The sequence below is a fragment of the Rhipicephalus microplus genome, chromosome 7, assembly GCF_043290135.1.
Source record: "Rhipicephalus microplus isolate Deutch F79 chromosome 7, USDA_Rmic, whole genome shotgun sequence".
In the NCBI taxonomy this organism is placed as follows: domain Eukaryota; kingdom Metazoa; phylum Arthropoda; class Arachnida; order Ixodida; family Ixodidae; genus Rhipicephalus; species Rhipicephalus microplus.
The window spans coordinates 102860407-102881609 of NC_134706.1; the positions used below are offsets into that span (position 1 = coordinate 102860407).

The 21203-nt window shown below is 47.2% G+C and overlaps 1 protein-coding gene across 1 annotated transcript in view; it reads left to right on the plus strand.

The window, feature by feature from the left end:
- Positions 1-21203, plus strand: part of LOC142767585 (uncharacterized) — an 82213-nt gene that overhangs the window by 44869 nt on the left and 16141 nt on the right. Inside the window, exon 5 of the mRNA XM_075869550.1 lies at positions 13610-13753. Within this exon, the coding sequence (XP_075725665.1) occupies positions 13610-13753 (144 nt within the window). The remainder of the gene's footprint in view (positions 1-13609; positions 13754-21203) is intronic.

Here is a 21203-nt window from a genome sequence, read left to right on the forward strand (position 1 = left end):
GCAGGTGCCAGCGCCATACTGGGCCTATAATCAAGCATGGCACTGGACGCTTGCACCCAGTGGCGCTGGTTTTTGCATTAGGGCGAGAACGACTATCTATCGTATGAGGACAGGGTCAACTACTGCAGACACGACTCGAAGACTGAAGAGCAAACTGCGGTCGCAGTGGGTGAGTTGGCCTCACACTTCGCGCTTGTCAAACCGTTTAACAAAATTTATATAAACGAGATACCGAAGTCAGTTATTACTCAACTTATAAAACTGACTGCTCCTACAAGCGTTGCCACTGAATATTTCCTATTTAAATATATATTTAGGGTAATTGCTGTCAGTTCAATTGGGGTAAACGAAACTTGCTCTATGTGCTAAGAAGAGCTCACATTGAAGCTGGGATAAGGTGTCAATTTTCTATGCCAAAATTCAAGAATGACTCCGGCTCGAACAGGCTAAAATTAGGCTCATATCACGAGGTCATGCACCTTTCGAAAACACGTGTGGCCTCCTCTTGTCTCGACCAATATGGTCTACCAGACTCCTGCGACCACTTAACGTGACTCATCAGGCGTGAACTTGAAGTAGCCGATCCTACCGCATCTTCACGAACGCCTCTGACCCCCTTCCTTGATTCACTTTTCCCCTAAGTCAATGAGCTGTATGGCAGCAAACTGTGAAATCGAGAATTCGCCCTATATAACTGCTTCCCATACAACCTTCTAGCCACAACTCATTCCAGCACATTTTTTTTGTGTTTGACTCTCCATCAACGTTCCGCATTTCGTCTGCATGGCAAACGCACAGTGAATAAGCCCATCTGCTTTTTGTGTTACCGTAAAAGGGACTTTTTTCGTCGTTGCAGAAGTCGCTGGGGTCCTGCACCAGCTTCCATTAGTACCTTTTTTGCGCGTCCCGCTTGTAGTCATGAGACCAGCACGGAATGTCTTGCCCAGGAACTTGCTACTGAACCAAGCTACTACCACTCTCGTTCAAACCAACATCGCCGGTCTCGTTCTTGACAGCCCCACCGATATCGCCTTCTTCTTCCCACGATGTTCCCCGACGGAAAACTAAGCGTTGCTACGGCAATAGGTGGCACTGCATCACTCGGATTGGCCAAGCATCCTCTTTGAACCTACAGACAAAACGGAACCTAATTGATGTTCAAGTAGATGGTGTGCAAGTTGCTGTCCTTCGACACCGGTGCGCACCTAACCGTTATGATGAGTCATTTACGCTGCAAGCTAAAGAAACTTCTCACAGCTGCGAGCAATCTGTTTTCTCGTGTAGCTGATAGAGGAACAGCATCTATTGTTGGAAAGTTCTCTGGTCTTGAAAGAATCGCAGTTTGCCACACTTTTCTTCATTTTACCGCCGTTCATAAAATGCCCGGAAGACGTAATCTTAGTCCTCGCCTTCCTGTCCGCAAATTTTGCTTTCATTTACTGTTCGACCTGCATTCACAGTCTCCAATTACCAGCAACAGAACCTCTAGCACAACCACCCAGTCTTCTCGGCACAATGGCATATGTACGCATCTCTCCCCAAACACTAACCTACGCCCAGCTCAGCTCAATACCATTAGTTATCTGTGGCGAATGCGTTCTGACACCTATCACCGATGCCCTCATCACCCACGACATTGCTTTACTACACACTGTTCTGTGTCTCGCAGGGAACTCAACATGCCTTTCAGTTGTCAGATTAGTTTGATATCTCAAGATGTGCCGCAAGGAATCTCCTTGCTGTTCATTTGCTTTTTAAAACAGAACCAGGTGTATGTTGTCACGATGGCGGCTGCTTCCAACCAAGATGCTCAACAGCAATTCGACACTTGCTGCAACAGTGCTGTTAGGTGAATGATTGCTTCCAGCTTAACACCACAGCATACTGACGAGCTCCACTAGCTTCTGCTTTCCTACATCGACGTTTTTGTCCTAAGCGGCCCGCCACAGGGGAAAACTGTAGGTGTGACCAACCGCATAAGCGCTGGTAATGGGCCTCATATTCATAGGCATCCTTATTGATTGTCGGCAGCCGAGCATTTCATTATTCAAAGTAAGGTCGACGAACTGATGGCCGAGCGTACTATTGAGCAATGCTACAATTCTTAGGCATCGCCTGTTGTGCTACTTCACAAGAAAGATGGCGCTTGGCGTGTCTGTGTCGATTATAGACACCTAAAAAAATTTAAGAAAAAGTGAGTTTACCCAAAAGGACGAAGCCGTGAATGCAATAGCAGCAAATTCGAATGTTTTACGAAGCGAGACTAGCATTTTTAAAAGCAATATATTTGTAGTAAGCATGCGCTTCCTAAGCAACCAAGTTTTCTATTGTGCGGTCAGATGACCATATCAAGGCTCATGCGTAGATATGAGATTGATATACAAAGTGAGGGTGGCAGTAACGCATTGATATACGATCGCATATATCTCTACTAAACACTTTTGGTACACTTTTGGCATGAATTTTTTTGTGTTTAGAGTGGAGGCTGTAGAAGCTCCCACCTGTTGCGGGGGCACAAGGAACACGATGTTCAGTGACGCGATAGCGCTGCAACGATCAGCGTCCCCCTTCCTTCTTCCCTCACGAGATCGGCACGTGCGCAGACCACCCCGGCCGGAAAGGTGATGTTCTTCATGCAAAAAGAAGACGATAGGGCACCCTTTTGCGCAATTATATAACAACCTATATAGATGAACTACGATGGCGGCGGTGGCAAAAAACAAGTCGAGACTATCCATTTAATTATTATCGCAATAAAAAGACATCTACCCTCTGCCACAAATAGACAATGCCCTTTGACTTCTACTACGGGTCCCGCTGTTTTTCCTGTAAAGACCTTCGTTTCGGGTACTCGCCGTTTCAGGCAGATGAGATGAACCGTGACGAGATGGCATCTATCACCCCCTGGTAACCTAAAGTAGTGGATGGTTTTGCCCTTTAGCTTTTGTTATGCTCGAGGCACCTTTGAACGAATGACGAATTTCCTGCTCAGCAGCTATATTGTTCAATTTATTTGTGCCACTTAGACGAGGTTCTTGTTTTTACGAGCTTGCTCCTTCTACACGCGGGTTGTCCTGTGGCGGCAGCGTATGCACCACTTTTGCCTGTAGGGTTTAGCGATCGCTCAAGGCCACATTTCCGGTGATTACAACAATGCTCACTGATTGTGAGCCACCATCAAGGCGTCGGTATTCTATAGCCGGCGCGCTCATCTCCTCAAAGTAGATCCGAAAATTGAAAATAAAGAAAAAGTTTGTCATGGTAATTGTCTCTCTCTGTGGAGGTCATCTTAACAACGCCACACTGGGGATGTATATTGGAGAAGAGAAATGAATATGTGTAAGAGATAGAAAAAGAAGGTATGGGTGTTATGTGGTAGAGCAACGCGGCTTGCCGCGTCACCATTTATGGCATCCGTTTATCGGTGAATATAAAATTTCTCACTAAATGATCAGCTGTCGCTCATGGTGGGGCTCACCATCTCGGCACTTCTGCTTCCTTTGTCTTCGCTGGAAGCTCACGAAGTGAGTCTACGTATCCACTATTTGGCCACATGTACAACCCCCAAGCCAAATAAGAAGCGCGGTAGGCCCGCAAAGTAGCTAGAACTCGGTCGCCGCAAGACCTTGAGGGGACAGCCCGGAAAACCGTAGCAAGCAGTGCACTCTCACAAGGAAACCCGTAGCTGCGGGATGTGTGTAAAAATATTTATAGTTCATCAAAATGAATATAGTGCATCCAGTTGTAAACTAATGAACATCGCTTATATAATGTATACATTTCAAAGGTGTCTAGCTTTATGCAATGATAGAAATTGTGTAAGAAAGATTTGCTGATACCCGGTCATATGCGAGCAATCTTCTGCAACATCATTCACTGTTACACATGGCGGTGATTGTTTTGGCCGACATTCGAAATTCATACAGAGTGCCTCGCAGACGTCTTAAGCATTTTCAGTTTCGCTGCAGGTTCAACTCTTCCAAACGTGACTTTGGGTGCGACCAAAGCACAGTGCTTCACCGTTAAGTAAACGCAAACAATGTACAACCAGAGCCGGTAAAAATCAGCCCAGAAAAGAACTTTCCTGTTCAATTTTGTGCGATGGATATACGCAGATTTATCGGACCATTTTCACAGTTTTGACTCTTCGTGAGAAGTGTGGCAGCTTGGGCTAGTTGGTATGGCATGACGATAGTTATAGCGAGGGACCAAAACGACGACACAGAGACAAGGACAGGAAAGACACGAGCGCTAACTTCCAACTGAGTTTAATGCGCAGAGCACGAAAATATATAGAGGAGACAGTAACCATGTGACAAAAACCATATGGCACAAAGAGCAGAACATGAGTAAAAACAAAACAAAACAAACAACACAAAACCAAAAGCACTGAAAACAGCAAAGAAAAATCTAGAAGAAACGAAACAGAAAGGTAAAGATAATATAACTACCTGCCCGCACGGAAACCTTCGAGGAACCTGCGTTCCTTCTCGGACAAAGCCACGGAGGGCTTGCCTGTCGTCGTTTTGGTCTCGCGTTATAACTATCCTCATGCCATACCAACTAGTCCAAGCTGCCACACTTCTAAGTTACATTTCTAGTTATTCGGGCTCTTTTTCGTGTGTTTCTCTTCATAATTCAGTCCTCGTAACCCTCAGCGCAGTATCCATTTGCCGTGCGCGCACCCTTTTTTTTGCATTCGCAACAAGCAACTCCCTTTGGACTTTAAAGCCTTGTTTGGAGGTTACCACCCCTCTATCGGCCATGACATACGGGTGTGCAAAATTCTTCGGCCTGAATGGCACCGACAAGAGCGCACGTACCGGGTGGCCCTGCATGTCCAGCTTCAACAGACAGATCTAATACCGGGAGTGAAGAAAAGAAGATGGCGAGAGTACTGCGACCGAATCGAGTACACTGAAAACCACCTGTGGTCTCGTGAGCCTTCGTGCGCAGCGCCCAACTAAGCCTTGGCAATCAGGGGTCGTCCACTCATGCAGTGACGTCGTCCTCCCAGACTACATCCACAACACCCTCGCTCTAGGCCCGAAGTTCGCCGTCGACCGAGAGAGGTCTGCACCCGAGCTTCATTCAATGGTGCGCTCTGTGGCTGGCCGTGCTTCACCTGAGGATTCAGACAGGTGCATCTCAGAAGGCGTCGACGTGCTCCTACGGGTAAGCCTACCAGCAACAGCCTTCTGGTGCGAAAGGCGACCAAGTTTCTTAGAGACAACGAACTTTGTGTCGTGCCGTCAGATAAGGAGGGTGGTTTCGCCCTCCTTCCTAATTGCTTGTACCTGGAAAAGGCGGCCACAGCTATCGAACCTGTTTTCAAATGTTGTACCAACATTCGTCTAGATATAGTGAAAACGCAGGCCAAGGAAATTTGTCGTAAACTAGAGTTAAAACAGTTAGAGTAGCACATTAGCAAAAGTGACAAAAATGGGCTCAGCGTGTTTTTTTCTGCCAAAACACATAAGGTTGACATGCCCTTCCGTGTCATTGTGACAAAAAGTGGTACGTGGCAAAAGCAACTCGGATTGTTTATTCAGACCCATCTAAAGTGTCTGAAGATTGATGACCCATTTGTGATCAAAAACTCGCAGGCTCTGATAGAATTTTTCACACAGTTGAACCAATCTAATTTTTTCGGTTTTACGATTGACATAAAGGACCTATACTACTCTCTGCCTCACGATGAGTTATTAGAATGTATAAGGGATAACATAGAATTTTTCGGGGAATTGAACTTCCAATTAAAACTGGCATTAGTTCGCGAGATTTTCTTGACCTGGTTTTGCTGTACCTTACGTCTACTTTCGTTCAATAGAATGGTTGCATTTATCTGCAGAAAAAGGGTGTTTCAATTGGCTCATGCATAGCACCTCTACTCAGTGATCTTCCATTGGCAAAAATGGGCAAAAAACTGCAGGAAAAGTTAGAAGGGTCGCATGTCATCAAAATATTCAGATACTTGGATGATTTCTTGGTTCTTCTAAATTACATTTCTTCTATGTTTCACTCGTTTGCGACTCAAACTATAGGTGTGTTCAAAGATTGTTTAAAGCCTCTTGTGTTGACACATGAAATGCCCGAGAATGACAAGTTACGCTTTTTGGATTTAAAACTGGTTTTTAGCTCACAGCACATCTGTTGGTGTTACGAACCACGTGCGCAGAAACCTCTACTTCCCTTTTCTTCCACTCAAAGCAAGTTAAGCAAGGTATAGCACGAACCTGCCTTGAGAATGCCTTAAATAGGTCGTGCGCCCATATATTTCTGCGAGCTTCAAAGCTCAAGTTTCCCGGCTAAAGGCTTTAGGTTTCCCCGAGGCGTTTATCGCGTCTGTTGCTGAGACGATCCTGCGGACTAATAGGGCAGAGCAGAGGAAGCGACAGAATCTGAGCAACACGGATAGAGAACGTGAAAGGATAGCCGTGATTCCCTACATACACCAGATATTACACAGGCTCAAGAAAATTGGAAAACGTGTTAGAGTTCTTGTCCTGTTCTCGGCACCATTCAAATTAATCAGCCTCACCAAATCTACAAACCCCCTGAAAACGCAATCAGACGGAATGCAGAGTTCAACAAAGAAACAGGTATGCGGCCTGCTCCTGGGAAGTTGTCTATTGGACCCCCCTTTCATGCGGTGCTTGTTATGTCATAACAACCAGAAGGTGCTTGAACGATCGGCTGAGAGAACACGCTAACAATTTTAGAATTGGGAAAGATGGTTTTCTTGCGCAGCACTGCACAGAGTGCAATTGTGTTCCCCTCTTCAAGGACACAGCGACGCTGTACAAGCACAGAGATGTAAGCACCCGAGTCATCGTCAAGGCCGCGCAGTTGGCACGCGAACAGGTGCCTTGTATTAGCAAGCCCTCCATGGCTTTGTCTGAAAAGGAACGCAGGTTCCTCGAAGGTTTCGGTGTGGGCAGGTAGTTATAATATATTTACCTTTCTGTTTTGTTTTCTTCTAGATTTTTCTTTGCTGTTTTCAGTGCCTTTGCTTTTGAGTTGTTTGTTTTTGTTTTTTCTTACTCATGTTCTGCTCTTTGTGCCGTATGGTTTTTATCACATGGTTGCTGTCTTCTCTATATATTTTCGTGCTCTGCGCATTAAACTCAGTTGGAAGTTAGCGCTCGTGTCTTTCGTGTACTTCTTGTCTCTGTGTCTTTGTTTTGGTCTCGCTTCGTGAGAACTATCGTCTTCGTGAGAAATTTGGCGCTCATTACGAGATCTCTTACTCAGCTCCTCAAGCATGATGTCCTGTTTTCATGGGGCCCAGAAGAAGCTTCCGCGTTCTAGACTCTAATCGCACTTCTCACAACTCCTCCGATTCTGGCAAGCTTCGGGCTTGCTGCTGCTAAAAATTCGCATAGATACAAGTGCACATGAATTGTTTGAGTGCTAGCTAAATAGCAACGTGGCCAGGATTGGGTTATGGCATACGCAAGCAACCTCTTATTGGTACCTTCATATAATCATTTAAGTACATAGCACGAGGTACTGGCTCTCGTTAGGGCGGTGGTGAAATCTCGGGCTTTGCTGTACGGAGGGTCATTTTCGCTTGTATCCGACCACCACACGCTTTGGTGCCTGAACTTTCTGGAAGATCTAACCGGGTGGCTTTGTCACTCGGTTTTGCGCCTGCAAGAGTTTTCCCATTAGGTTGTCTATGAATCTGGCCACCTGCACCGTGATGTCGTTCGCCTCTGCCAATACCTTGTCGGCGATCTTGATGGCATAGACGCTCCCGCGAAGCACACCATCTTATCAGTGTGAGTTCCATCACGTTGGGGGAAAACAGAAGTGGTATCTACTGTTGCTTGACATCATGAAGCATACCAAATCTTTCTCAAACGACGCCTGCATCCGTATCTCGTGCTTAAATAGGGTGTCTTATATTGTGAAAATTTCCGTCTTGACAGCTCTGACATTCGTAGTTTCAGGCCTGAGAATTTTCTGCGTTGTGTCCTCACTGAACTTGAGAACGCACCCAAAGCCAGACACCTTGGCATGTCTCACACGTAGGAGACATACGGTGCTTTATGTTTTCTTATGCCGACGTCACAAAACACCACAGGTGCTACCTGCGGGCAATCTTCAGCCAGTCGATATAACTATGGAACGATTTATTGCCTTGAGTTAGGCCTGCTTAGTCTTTCCCCACTTATTTCTTGATAGACAACTGTGTAGCAGTTGATACCGAGTGCGCTATACGTTACGCCATCACGTGAGCTTCACTGACAATTGTGAAAGCGACTTGGCTGACCTGACATATATAAGGCGTTTACAAGCCCTAAATCGCCATATATTTATGAGAGACGCCATAGTGGAAGACTCCAGAAATTTTGACTACCTAGGGTTCTTCAACGTGCACCCAAATATGAGCACACGGGCATACACCACTTTCGCCTCTATCGAAAATGCAGCTGCTATTCAATCCCGCGACTTGCGAGTCAGCAGCCGAGTATTGTTGCTGCTGGACCACCGCGGCGGGGCTGGCTGACTTCCTGTTACATGACGGTATATTGGTTCATGGAACCCCGAGACAGCTGTTCGAAGACCATTGCCGTATACTTATATCTCAAGTCATCGCTGACATCCTGCGTCCCTTCTCCACGCAGCACATACCAACGTTACTAGATTCTGTTGTATTCTAGTAATCTTGGCACAAACCGACTACTGCTTAGCACCCTCAAACCAACCGCCTCACGGATCGCTTCATTCGCACTTTTACGGAGATGCTTGCCATGTATGTGCCCCAGACCACCAAGACTGCAATTTGGCCCTACCCTTGGCAAGTTTCACGTACAACTGATCGTGTTTAGGCAATGTAAGGTTTTTACCTTTACTGTTCTACGTAAGAGAGTCGAGCTTGCTGCTGGACATTATCATTTAAGACATTGCCCCGTCCACTAGAGACAGCCAGTATATCTGTGACAATTGCGCTAGTTGATCATGCTCGTCAGCTGACCCGCGCTCAGATGACGGCGTCGCAGAGCAACCAACGACGTTAGTACGGTGCTTCAAATACAGACGTTTATTTCGCTCTCAGTACTCTTCTGCTACTCTGGTCACCTCATTGTTGAGTGGGCCTATCAGCAAAAATTTTGTCTAAATATTGCCTGACGTTCCTCTAAACTATGAGGTCCAACCCATCTGTTTAATTAACATCTGCCCTACCACCCAGTAATGTTCAGGTCTCTCGGCTGAAGCCATAAAGAACGCGTCTGAGAATGACCTTTAGGGCTTAGAGATGGTAGGTCCACCTCCAGTGGTTATGCTCTGTACTAGTGGCACGGAGACGAAGAGTACAAAAAAAGGCATGGCATCGATGATAAACTTGCACGAGCTAATCTATATTGCTGGCGCTGCTCTCTAAACCAGCTGAGAACAAATCTGCATGTACTGTTAAAAAGTCGGTATCTTTCTGCTAATATTATAAACTAAGAGAAAATTATTGATATCACCCCTTCTTAAATATTTCAGAAGCTCGGCCTCAGCTGATGCCAAAAAAAAATTCATTGTTGTAGTACTTCAAAAATAAGCCACGCTCCTGATATAATTTGTAAATGGCAGGCTCTTGCTGAGCTAAAGAAGGCTAATATCACCTCGACCCCTACAGAATTACAATTTGGCACACTTCATGCATAGCCGTTACGGAGCACGTCATTCTCCAAAGTCCTACCCTACATCATTATAAAAAAAAAATTGCCCGCAGCTTCCCTCGGGGGAACACTGAGGAGGATGCGGACCATATAATTAGTTAACGGGGTGTTAAAGTGCGACTTACTTGGGTCGATGGCTAAATTGGTTAACGTGGTTGTGAAATGGGGTGTTAAATTGCGACTTACTTGGGTCGATGGCTAAATTGGTTAACGTGGTTGTAGGAGGGGGTGTTGAATGAGTGAACACGTACACACGTATGCGAAAGGGCGGCGCTGGTCGAAGGGACGTCGATCATTTTGTTTGTGTATTCGTTGGAATTCATTTCACCGCGACCTTGGACGTCGACGCGCCGTACAAACCAACTGACGAGCGGCAACTGAGCGAGCGAGCGCCGACCTTGAGTATATATACAGCACGACGGCGCATGCACTGTCAGCTGTTGAATCTTCTCGAAGCGCGACGCCACATGTGCGTCCACTGGAGAATCAGGAGAATTGTAGATGTCGAACGCGGTGTGTAGAGGAGGAAGGGTGCACAGATGGTGGAGGAGTGAAGCGCGCGCGGTGTGTAGAGGAGGAAGGGATGCACAGATGGTGGAAGAGTGGGCGACGGCGCGACGGCGCATGCACGCGCGTCAGCTGTCGAATGTTCGAGAAGCGGTGCGGACGGCGCGGACGGCGCACTACAAGGCGCGAGTATAAGATGCTTCCGCATCTAAAAAAGCAGACATTTTTCAACATCACCATTTGGAAGCGATGAAAAACTACATACCCGAGGACAAGGCGTGTTAAAGAATCCCTTCAGGGAAGAGGGCAAAAGTTCGTCGCCCCGCCCCCCTCCTCTACCATCCCCATTACGCTTATGTATGAGGCAACTTCGTGGCCGCCCTCCCTAGTTGGAGCGCATCCTTCTTTCTATTATAACAATGTGCAGCGCTCACTTTGCACCTCATTATTAGGGGGCCCTCCCCCTGCCGCGATCCTCGTGCCTCCGCCTGTAATCGTCAATACTCATAAACCTTTCCAACTATCCCACATGTGACTTTGTAGCCACTTGGCCAGCGTGCGTTAGTGTGTGCGAATAACCTCTCGTTCTCCCATAATCTTTCCTTCAGTGACCTTCTATCCTCAATTTCCCCAAATAAGATAATTTATGCATTTATGTAGCACTGGCTGCCCATGTTGACATATAAAAAGTTGCGCAGAGAGAAGCTCCTTGAAAGTCAAGCCTGACACGATGTCACTCACGTAGCGACGCCAAAGATAAGATGAAATACATTGCGTTAGTTAAAAACTGTGCATTACGTGAAACGGAATATATGTAGGGTTTATTGTCTCCCAACCACCATATGATTATGAGAGACGCCGTTCTGGTGGTCTCCGGAAATTCCGACCACCTGCGGTTCTTTACCATGCCCTCAAATCTGAGCACCCGTGGCTACAGCACTTTCACCTCCATCGAAAGCGCTGCTGCTGCCACAGTCGCGACTCAATCCCGCCACCGGTGGGTAGGCGCCCAATTATCTTAGCCACTAGAAAACCACCAGGAGCCACGACTCAAAGTAGAGATACAATAAGAAAGTATATAATCTAAATAATAAGCAAATAATACGCAACCACTCGCTTTTTAGAGCTTGTATATTGTCAATATTGCGATATTTTAATACAGTGTTTCTGCAATGGGTGAGAGGTTTTTATTATACTGATGGGCCAGCGTCACTGAGTTTCGTAAAAGCTATCCTCTTAGGTTGTTAAAGCGCGGGAATATAAAAATTGAGTGTTATGCAGCAAGGTGCACATGCCAATATGCGCATCTCGGAGACTTTAGACTTTTTCTTTTGAAATTTTCTGAAAATTGGGTTTTTGCGTAGGGGGTACCTTAGCCGGAGGAAGTGCAACAGCATTTCTAAGTCAATACCTACAGTTAGCCTTCAACGAATGTGCAAAAGAAATCTAAATTTAAATCTTGATTTGTTTGTTAAAACGTAAGTTGGGGGACCCTCAAGCTGCATCTTTCAGAGTGGAACGTGAAAGCAATATTTCCTTCCTGGTGCATACTTGAAACACTAAGTGCACACATTTTATTGTAAGTTACTCGAGAAGTTTAACTTGTGAATCACTTAATTTTAATAGAGTTGAAAGAGGCTTGTGTCATGAAGTTTCGTATATGGCTCCATTCAGCGTACTGAATGCGTGGATGGAATACCATTTATTATTGACCTGCCAGATGCACGCGAATGCGTTCACTTTCATTTTATACCAATTCCTGTATAAGGGATCACTTAAGTTTTTTTCATATGCAGAGCCACTGGTAGGTGGCAGCACCAAGTCGTTTTTGCTAAAGCCCCTGAATATCGTTTTATGTGTACGAAAAATTGTTTTTTGTTCACAGCGTTCCATTGTCCACGCAGCGTAATAAACACTTCAGTGTTTATGATTGCCTACCTATGCCTTTTCTAGAAAAAACACACTGCCTAACACCTATGCATTGGCATTTTGCTTCAAGTATGCGTGTTAATAGCGTGTTCATTGACAATATTTGCAAGTATGAATGCTGCCACCAGGTCAAAATGGATGTCTCTTTCGCCGGCAGGTTGAATCGGTGCACATAAACCAACAGAAAGACCAATTTATTCGCGTTTAGGTAGCTCAAAAAAGACAACCACCTTTAAAAAGTGTTGCACACCTACGCTAGTAATCCCTGACAGCGCAGTTTGCACAACCACACACTACAACATATAAACCCACGTATATATCCCGTAAACTGGACGAAAGAAGAACATCACTATAGTTAAGAAGTTGCGCATAGGATTTAGTTTGCACATTGGAGGTTCTGCCTCTGCCAGTGAGAATATATATTTTCGCTCACTTTTCTTTGTTTACATCTCCTTTACATTGACTATATACAGCAATCTCTATAACTTTTTGTCATCATTATTTGTTATTGCTGAATATTATTCCGTCATAGGTTGACGTAGAGTATACAAGTACAATAAATGTAAAGTAGGTCTTCACGCTCTGAATTTTCATCTTGGTATGGTTCCATAGAAGCCGAAGGGAGAACCGATTGTGGTTTTTCTATTTCGCCTTGTTTCGCGTGCGCTCTCGATATTTGTTCTTCTTTCTCCTTGTTCGGCTGCTTCATCCGCAGCAACACTGCAAGGGATGTTGCAGTGCCTGAGTAATAATTTGATTTCATTTGTTACTAAACAATCCTTCGCTACCGACACAACTCAACATTATGGAAGGAAACTGCTTTCTGCGTTCAATTGGTCTGTCACAAAGGCTTGACGAGAACGTCATGATTGTGTGTTGAAATGTGCCCTTTTTTCGTTCATTTTATCTTTTCCCTCTACCCATCATGGACCCGTGATGTTACACGCCTGCGCAGAGCATATAAGGAGTTGCTAGTATCTCATGTCAAGTTCCCAACATTTTTTATTCATTATTCTGTTTTTCACTTTTGGCTGAAACTTCAAGTTGGACAAATTAATACGGCCAAGCATTGAATTCTGGCTTCAATTTTTAGCCTAAATGCACTGCGAGAGGCGGCGATTCTCGCAAATGGTTTAAAAAACAATGCAGATATAAGTAGGAAGTCACCGGCTAATAAAACTGCGGAAAATGACTTCTTACTAAGAACCAATGCTTGGCGACAAGACCACCAAGGAATAAGACATGGCACTGCAAAGATGACAATAGATCAATGTGATTATTGTGATTTTAGGAAATATCATTGAGGCAGCCATATACAGTCAAGGCTTTAATGGACAGTGGACGTTTAGAGTTCGTTGGTTGACCAATGATGACTCTGATTCTGTCAGTTTGACGTAAATGGTGTTTCACTTGACGTGTACAAGTACTGTGCTTTTTCTTATTTTATATTGTATGTGCGAATGCTTTAGTAGCTCTCGAAATTTTCCTATACACAGTTCCTTCCCAAAAATCAACGTCTCCATCTCGTCGGCATGTCAGATGTTTATTTAGGAAGCCCTCTTCGATGCATGCACGCTGCGTTCAAGTGGGGTAGCACTGACGTCGCCGAGGCTGATTTGTTTTATGAAGAAGCGGATCAAGTAAGTACTAACCCCTATGGTCTGTTAATCATTTTAGGTATACTATCATTTTAAATAAAACAGTAGTCTACTTACGCGATTATAGCTATCAAAGCCGATGTCTCCATGACCTTACATAAGATGAGCTGTGTACTTTCAGAATACTAAACCGTTGTTTGTTGTTCATTGAAATAGGTCAACTCATCTGTGTCTAAGTATAGTGGGGTCTTAAAAGGTTATAATGAAGGAGAAGGGTCAAAAAAAAGAAGGCAGAGAGGTTATTTGCAGCTAGAAATTACCCCACTGAAAAAAAGCCTTTTGAAAGTTGGGCTTCGAGGCAGTCTCTCTCTGCTTCTCCCTAAGACATAACTGTTTCAAGAAAGGCGGATCACGTTGCTTAGGCCACCTAGGCGTAATAGAGGTATTCTATGGCGTAAATGAGTTGAAGAAGTTATAATTGGAAGAAGGCAAACAGAAGATATAAGTACGGCAGAGGACGTAAGGGCAAGAAAATACTCAAGTCGGCAGCACTCGCTGCAGAACTGCTAAAGTGCACGAATATTCACTTGACGTACTGGTAAAAACAGTAAAGAAGAACAATCACTTCATTCAGATTGACAAACTGCACTTTAAGAACTCAAATGCGATATCTTTTGCTGTCATTGGTTTAATGTATTATTAAGGTTGAAGTTTTTGTGTAAACTTTGCGCCGAAATCTCCGCGCTTGGCGTAGGATGTTTGAAAATGTATTTTTAGTATTTTATAGCATGGTAGTCATGAAATTTTTAATAACTTCGTTTGTTTAGTCTATGTAAATAACAAAAATACAATGTAGTTCTTGTTAATTGATTGTAATCTACGTAGGCCCCGCCAGACTCCTAAAATTGCTTACTTCATGGTTGTTACGCTGTAATCTCATGTTAGCTTCGCCACTTGCATTTTTTTCACGCTCGTTTCTCACTTTATAAATGTTGTGTCTGAATAAAAGCAGTATTTTCAGGATCTTGAAATGGTACTTTTTTATTACACGAAAAAGCGTTTCACTTGTTAGAATTCCTTTAGAGAAGCCGCCTGAAGGTTTGGAAACAAACGAACACAACGAAGTGGTAGACAGGCGTTTTGTAAATCTTTGGAATAAGAGCATTAGAGAGCCAACTTGAGCAAAGTAGATGGGGTGAGAATATTGCCACGTTCCATTTCCCAAGTTTTCGTTATCGTCCCAAAACACCACACGATTCTCAGCGCAAACCGCGCCTGCAGTTTTCCAGAAGGTTCCGGACTGTAGTAGATCATTTCGATAAGATCACGCCCACTGTGCGAACGGTACAGATTGTTCTGAAACCTACGCCACCGCCAGCGATAACGCTAGAACATTCGATGGCAAGAGTATAAATGCCGACGCGCTTCGCCACTTCTCAGTAGTTGTTGATCGAAGGCCGACGCTCTGTTCGCCGCTATCAGTCCGAGACTGCTATCTGTGCGAGACTGCTGCTGTAATTGGACTTTCCTTTTACCGGGCACAGGTTCGCACAAATAAACAGTTAAAAGCCAACACGAAGTCTCCTGTCTTCGGCCACGTCACGACCCCGTGACATCTGGTGGAGGTGCTGCTTCGTTCATGTACCGGACGCCCCCATCAAGCCGTGAACCCAGCCCACATCGCGGAGAAGATACCGACGCCAACCAGGAGCAGCGAACAAGCCGCCGACAGCAAGGGCTACCACCGGAGTACGGGCTTCTGCAAGACAAGGCACGGAAGACCAAGGTCGTGACCGCGACTGCAGTGACAATGACAACCGCAGCGTCCCAGCCCACGATGGTCATGCATCAACCCAAGGAACCACCAATTTTCCATGTGTCATCGTTCGAAGACCCGGAGTCCTGGCTAGAAACATACGACCGTGTGGCCGCCCTCGACCACTGGGACAATGACGAAAAGCTGCGTCGTGTGTTCTTCTATTTGGAAGACTCCGCAAGGACCTGGCTCGAAAATCGGGAGTCCACGCTCCGAACGTGGGATGTTTTCTGCGGCGCATTCCTGCAAACGTTCGTGAGCGTCGCTCGCAAAGAAAGAGCCGCTGCTTCATTAGAGACCCGGGTTCAGCTACCAAATGAAAATGTCGCCATTTTCACAGAAGAAATGACCCGACTATTCCTTCACGCTGACCCAGACATGCCTGAGGAGACAAAAGTTCGTTTCCTCATGCGAGGGGTCAAACAGGAGCTCTTTGCGAGACTGATGAGAAACCCACCGAAAACCGTCCAAGAATTTGTAGCCGAAGCGACCACCATCGAAAAAACCCTGGACATGCGCACCAGACAGTATAATCGTCGCCTGACTCCAGAATGCGCTGCTGCTCAAGCCAGTGACTCCGACAACCTGCGTGAAACGATCCGAGCGATCGTGCGGGAAGAGCTGCACAAACTGTTGCCTTCGGCGCAACCTCAAGTGGATTCGATCTCCGACATTGTGCGAAAAGAATTTCGGCAATCACTTCGAATTCCCCAAACACCACTGCCCGAGCCAGAAACTATGAGCTACGCCGCTGCAGTGCGCCACAACGCTCCTCCCCGTCCACGCCGAAACGCTGCCCCGTCGCACTTCGGTCGCCAGACACCACCGCCGCCACCACCCCCACCGACGACCTACCGTTCGCCAGCGGGCCAGCGCAGTGCGCCGAGGAAAACCGACGTCTGGCGCACCCCTGACCACCGCTCACTGTGCTACCACTGCGGCGAGGCCGGGCACACTTACCGCCGTTGCCAGTACCGACAGAAGGGACTGCGTGGCTTCGCCGTCGATGCACCACGTCCGCAGCCAGGGGAACGGCCACGTGACATCGCGGACTACCTGACAGAAACTCAATGGAGACCACGAAGTCCTTCCCGTTCGCCGTCGCCCAGTCGCCGCATGTCACCGCACCCCCGGCAGTACTCCGGCCCAACGCGGGGCCGGTCTCCTAGCCCGTATCCGGGAAACTAAGGGCAGCAACCGGTGGAGGTGCGGTTGCTGTGCGACGAACTAACGAAGATCCGACGACGACGACGACGCCGCGACGAAGCTTTCCGAACACAACGCCAACCAGGCAAAGCCCTGACGGCGAAGGCTCACTTACCGAAGGTGGCCTGACGACGCAACATGGAAGCAGTGGAACAAGCCGACGCAGCCGTGACCCGACGCCACGCCCTAACTGTAATGCGATACGGCAAACTAGCGACCTCGACGTTCTTATCGACGGCCACAGTGTGACTGCTATCGTCGATACTGCAGCTGACTATTCTGTCATCAGTGGGTCATTCGCCGCGAAGTTAAAGAAATTTAGGACAGCTTGGAAAGGCCCTGAAATCCGCACAGCTGGAGGTTATCCCGTAACGCCTGCAGGAATCTGCACAGTGAGAGTCACCATTAACGGCCGTATTTATCCTACAGACTTCGTAGTCCTACTGCATTGCTCGAGAGATGTCATCCTTGGCATGGACTCCTTATGCCTCCATGGTGCTGTCATCAACCTAAAAACAAAGTCGATAACGTTATCCACAGAAGAAGCACTACCGCCGAACACGCCGTCAGGACACCATGCCTTGAATGTGCTGGAAGAACAAGTCACCATGCCGCCTCGCTCAAGCTTCATTATTTCAGTCGGCGCTCCTAAATCACCTGACTTGGAAGGCGTGGCTGAAGGCATTCAGCATCTGTTGGTCACCCGAAATATTTGCATCGCAAGAGGAATTGCAGAGCTGTGGGCAGGCAAAGCAACGGTTATGCTCACGAATTTCAGCAATGAGTACAAACATGTGAACAAAGGAACAACGGTCGCTTACATCGAAGAAATTGTCGAAGCCACCAGTGCTTTCGCCCTCGCCGATTCTGCGGAACCTGCTCGGAGGAACCAAGCCCCTCCCATAGCTTTCGACGTCAATCCCAGACTTCCGAACGATTAGCAAGCACAGCCCAAGGCCCTGCTCCTGCAATACGAAGATTGCTTTTCGTCATCATCGAAAATTCTGGAGACCCTAATCACGAAACATCGCATCATAACCGAAGAAAATGCCAGACCACTCCGTCAGAGTCCGTACAGGGTTTCGACGCGAGAACGTGAGGCCATGAAGAGACAAGTTGAAGAAATGCTGCGGGATGACATTATCCAGCGGTCCAAGAGCCCATGGGCGTCCCCCGTGGTGTTAGTGAAGAAAAAGGATGGAGCCCTACGTTTCTGCATCGATTATCGCCGCCTGAACAAAATCACAAGAAAGGACGTGTATCCTCTCCCACGAATAGACGACGCACTTGATCGGCTCCATAACGCCAAGTACTTTTCGTCAATGAACCTCAAGACTGGCTATTGGCAAATCGAAGTCGACGAAAGAGACCGAGAGAAGACGGCATTTATAACACCGGACGGCCTTTTCGAGTTTAAGGTGATGCCCTTCGGCCTTTGCTCAGCGCCTGCAACTTTTCAACGCGCTAAGGATACAGTACTGGCAGGATTGAAGTGGCAGACTTGCCTTGTGTACTTGGACGACGTCGTCGTGTTTTCCTCGAGTTTCGAAGAGCATCTTCGGCGCCTTGAAGCTGTACTTCAAGCCATCAAGACGTCCGGACTCACACTGAAGCCAGTAAAGTGCAGATTTGCGTATTAGGAGCTCTTGTTTCTGGGGCACGTTATCAGCAAGTCTGGAGTTTGTCCCGATCCGCGAAAAACAGCCGCCATCGCCAACTTCCCGCTGCTCACTGACAAGAAGGCCGTGCGCCGATTTCTGGGCCTATGCGCTTATTATAGGCGGTTCGTGAAAAACTTCGCCCGCATTGCCGATCCTCTCACTAACCTTACCAAGGCCGACGTGGAATTCAAGTGGGAAACGCCACAGGAACACGCTTTCCAGAAGCTTAAACATCGCCTCCAGACGCCTCCGTTACTTGCCCAATTCGACGAATTCGCCGAGACAGAAATACATACTGATGCAAGCAGCGTAGGTCTTGGCGCCGTTCTTGTGCAGAGGGCTGACGGACTTGAAAGGGTTATTGGTTACGCCAGCCGATCGCTATCCAAAGCAGAAGCAAATTATTCCACAACAGAAAAGGAGTGCCTCGTCATCATCTGAGCTACGTCGAAATTTCGCCCCTACCTCTACGGCAGGCCCTTTAAAGTTGTGAGCGACCACCACGCCTTGTGTTGGCTAGCCACTTTGAAGGACCCTTCAGGTCGCCTCGCATGGAGCCTGAGACTTCAAGAATATGACATTACTGTCATTTACAAGTCTGGCAAAAACACTTCGACGCCGACTGTCTCTCTCGTGCGCCTGTCGACCAACTGCTACCCGACGACCCGGATGACGACTACTTCTTGGGAACGATAACTACAGACGACTTCGCTGAACGACAGCGGGCCGACCCGGAACTTAAGGCCCTAATAGAATACCTCGAAGGCTGGACCGCCGAAGTCCCGAAGGTATTCAAGCGCGCACTTGCGTCGTTCTTCCTACGAAACGGTCTTCTACAAAAGAAAATCTTTTCACCGCTTCGAGCTTAGTACCTCCTTGTGGTGCCTTCAGCTCTGCGACCAGAACTCCTGCAGGCCCTACACGACGATCAGACGGCAGGTCACCTCGGTGTTTCTCGCACGCTCGCGAGGATACAAGAAAGGTACTACTGGCCACGTCTTACCACCGACGTCACTCGGTATGTGAGGACATGCCGGGACTGTAAGCGACGCAAGACACTGCCGACAAGGCCAGCGGGACTTCTGCAGCCAATTGATCCACCTTGTCGACCTTTCCAGCAGATTGGTATGGACCTACTAGGGCTGTTCCCGACGTCGGCTTTCGGAAACAAGTGGATCGTGGTAGCTACCGACTACCTCACCCGCTAGGCCGAGACAAAAGCCCTGCCAAAATGCAGTGCATCCGAAGTAGCTAAGTTCTTCGTCGAAAATATCGTCCTACGTCACGGCGCTCCGGAGGTCCTTATCACCGACAGAGGAACGGCATTCACTGCCGACTTAACTCAAGCGATCTTGGCATACAGCCAAACAAACCACCGCCGGACGACAGCGTACCACCCACAGACCAACGGCCTCACCGAGCGGCTTAACAAGACAATCGCCGACATGCTGTCAATGTACGTCGATGTCGAACACAAGACATGGGACCCCATTCTTCCGTATGTGACCTTCGCATACAACACGGCGGTGCAGGAGACGACGCAGATATCTCCATACAAATTGGTCTACGGAAGGAGCCCGGCAACGACGCTTGATGCCAAGTTACCCAACGTCACCGACGAAGAAAGCCTCGATGTGAGCGAGTACCTTCAACGTGCCGAAGAAGCCCGACAACTTGCGTGTCTCCGTATCAATAATCAACAGACGATAGACAGCCACCGTTACAACCTTCGACGACGCTTCGTGGAATACCAGCCCGGTGAACGTTTTTGGGTGTGGACGCCGATACGCCGACGTGGACTAAGTGAAAAGCTTCTGCGACGCTACTTCGGACCGTACAGGGTGGTTCGACGTCTCGGCCCACTTGATTACGAGGTTGTCCCCGACGGCATTACGAACTCTCAACGACGCCGATCGCGACCTGAAGTCGTGCATGTCGCGCGCCTTAAGCCGTTTCATGCGCGTTAACAAACTGATACAGTGTTTTTTGTATTACTGTTTCATCGTAATTTATTTATTGTACTTTCTTGCATTATTATTGTACCTTCATCTTTAGGTAAAGCATCGGGACGATGCCTTTTTCGAGACGGGGCAATGCCACGTTCCATTTCCCAAGTTTTCGTTATCGTCCTAAAACACCACACGATTCTCAGCGCAAACCGCGCCTGCAGTTTTCCAGAAGGTTCCGGACTGTAGTAGATCATTTCGATAAGATCACGCCCACTGTGCGAACGGTACAAATTGTTCTTGAACCTACGCCACCGCCATCGATAACGCTAGAACATTCGATGGCAAGAGTATAAATGCCGACGCGCTTCGCCACTTGTCAGTAGTTGTTGATCGAAGGCCGACGCTCTGTTCGCCGCTATCAGTCCGAGACTGCTATCTGTGCGAGACTGCTGCTGTAATTGGACTTTCCTTTTACCGGGCACAGGTTCGCCCAAATAAGCAGTTAAATCCCAACACGAAGTCTCCTGTCTTCGGCCACGTCACGACCCCGTGACAATATATTAAAACAAATAGCGGCTTTACAAAGGCAAATTGAAGCGCACACCATCTCACTCACGAAAACAAACGTGGAAAATGTCTGTCAGGTAAGAGAAATATAACAATTGGGGTGTGGCGGTTTCTTCACTACCACTTAGATCCGGATAGCACAGAGGCAGCGTTCAAACAGCAAGTAAAAAGATGGCGCCCTAATTAGGCGTCCCTAAGAAGGAGCCTAATAGAAGGAACATAGAGGTCCCTAAGCAGATCATGTAAGAGCATAAGAACATAAAATTTTGGAACAGGTACATTGATCCCACCGC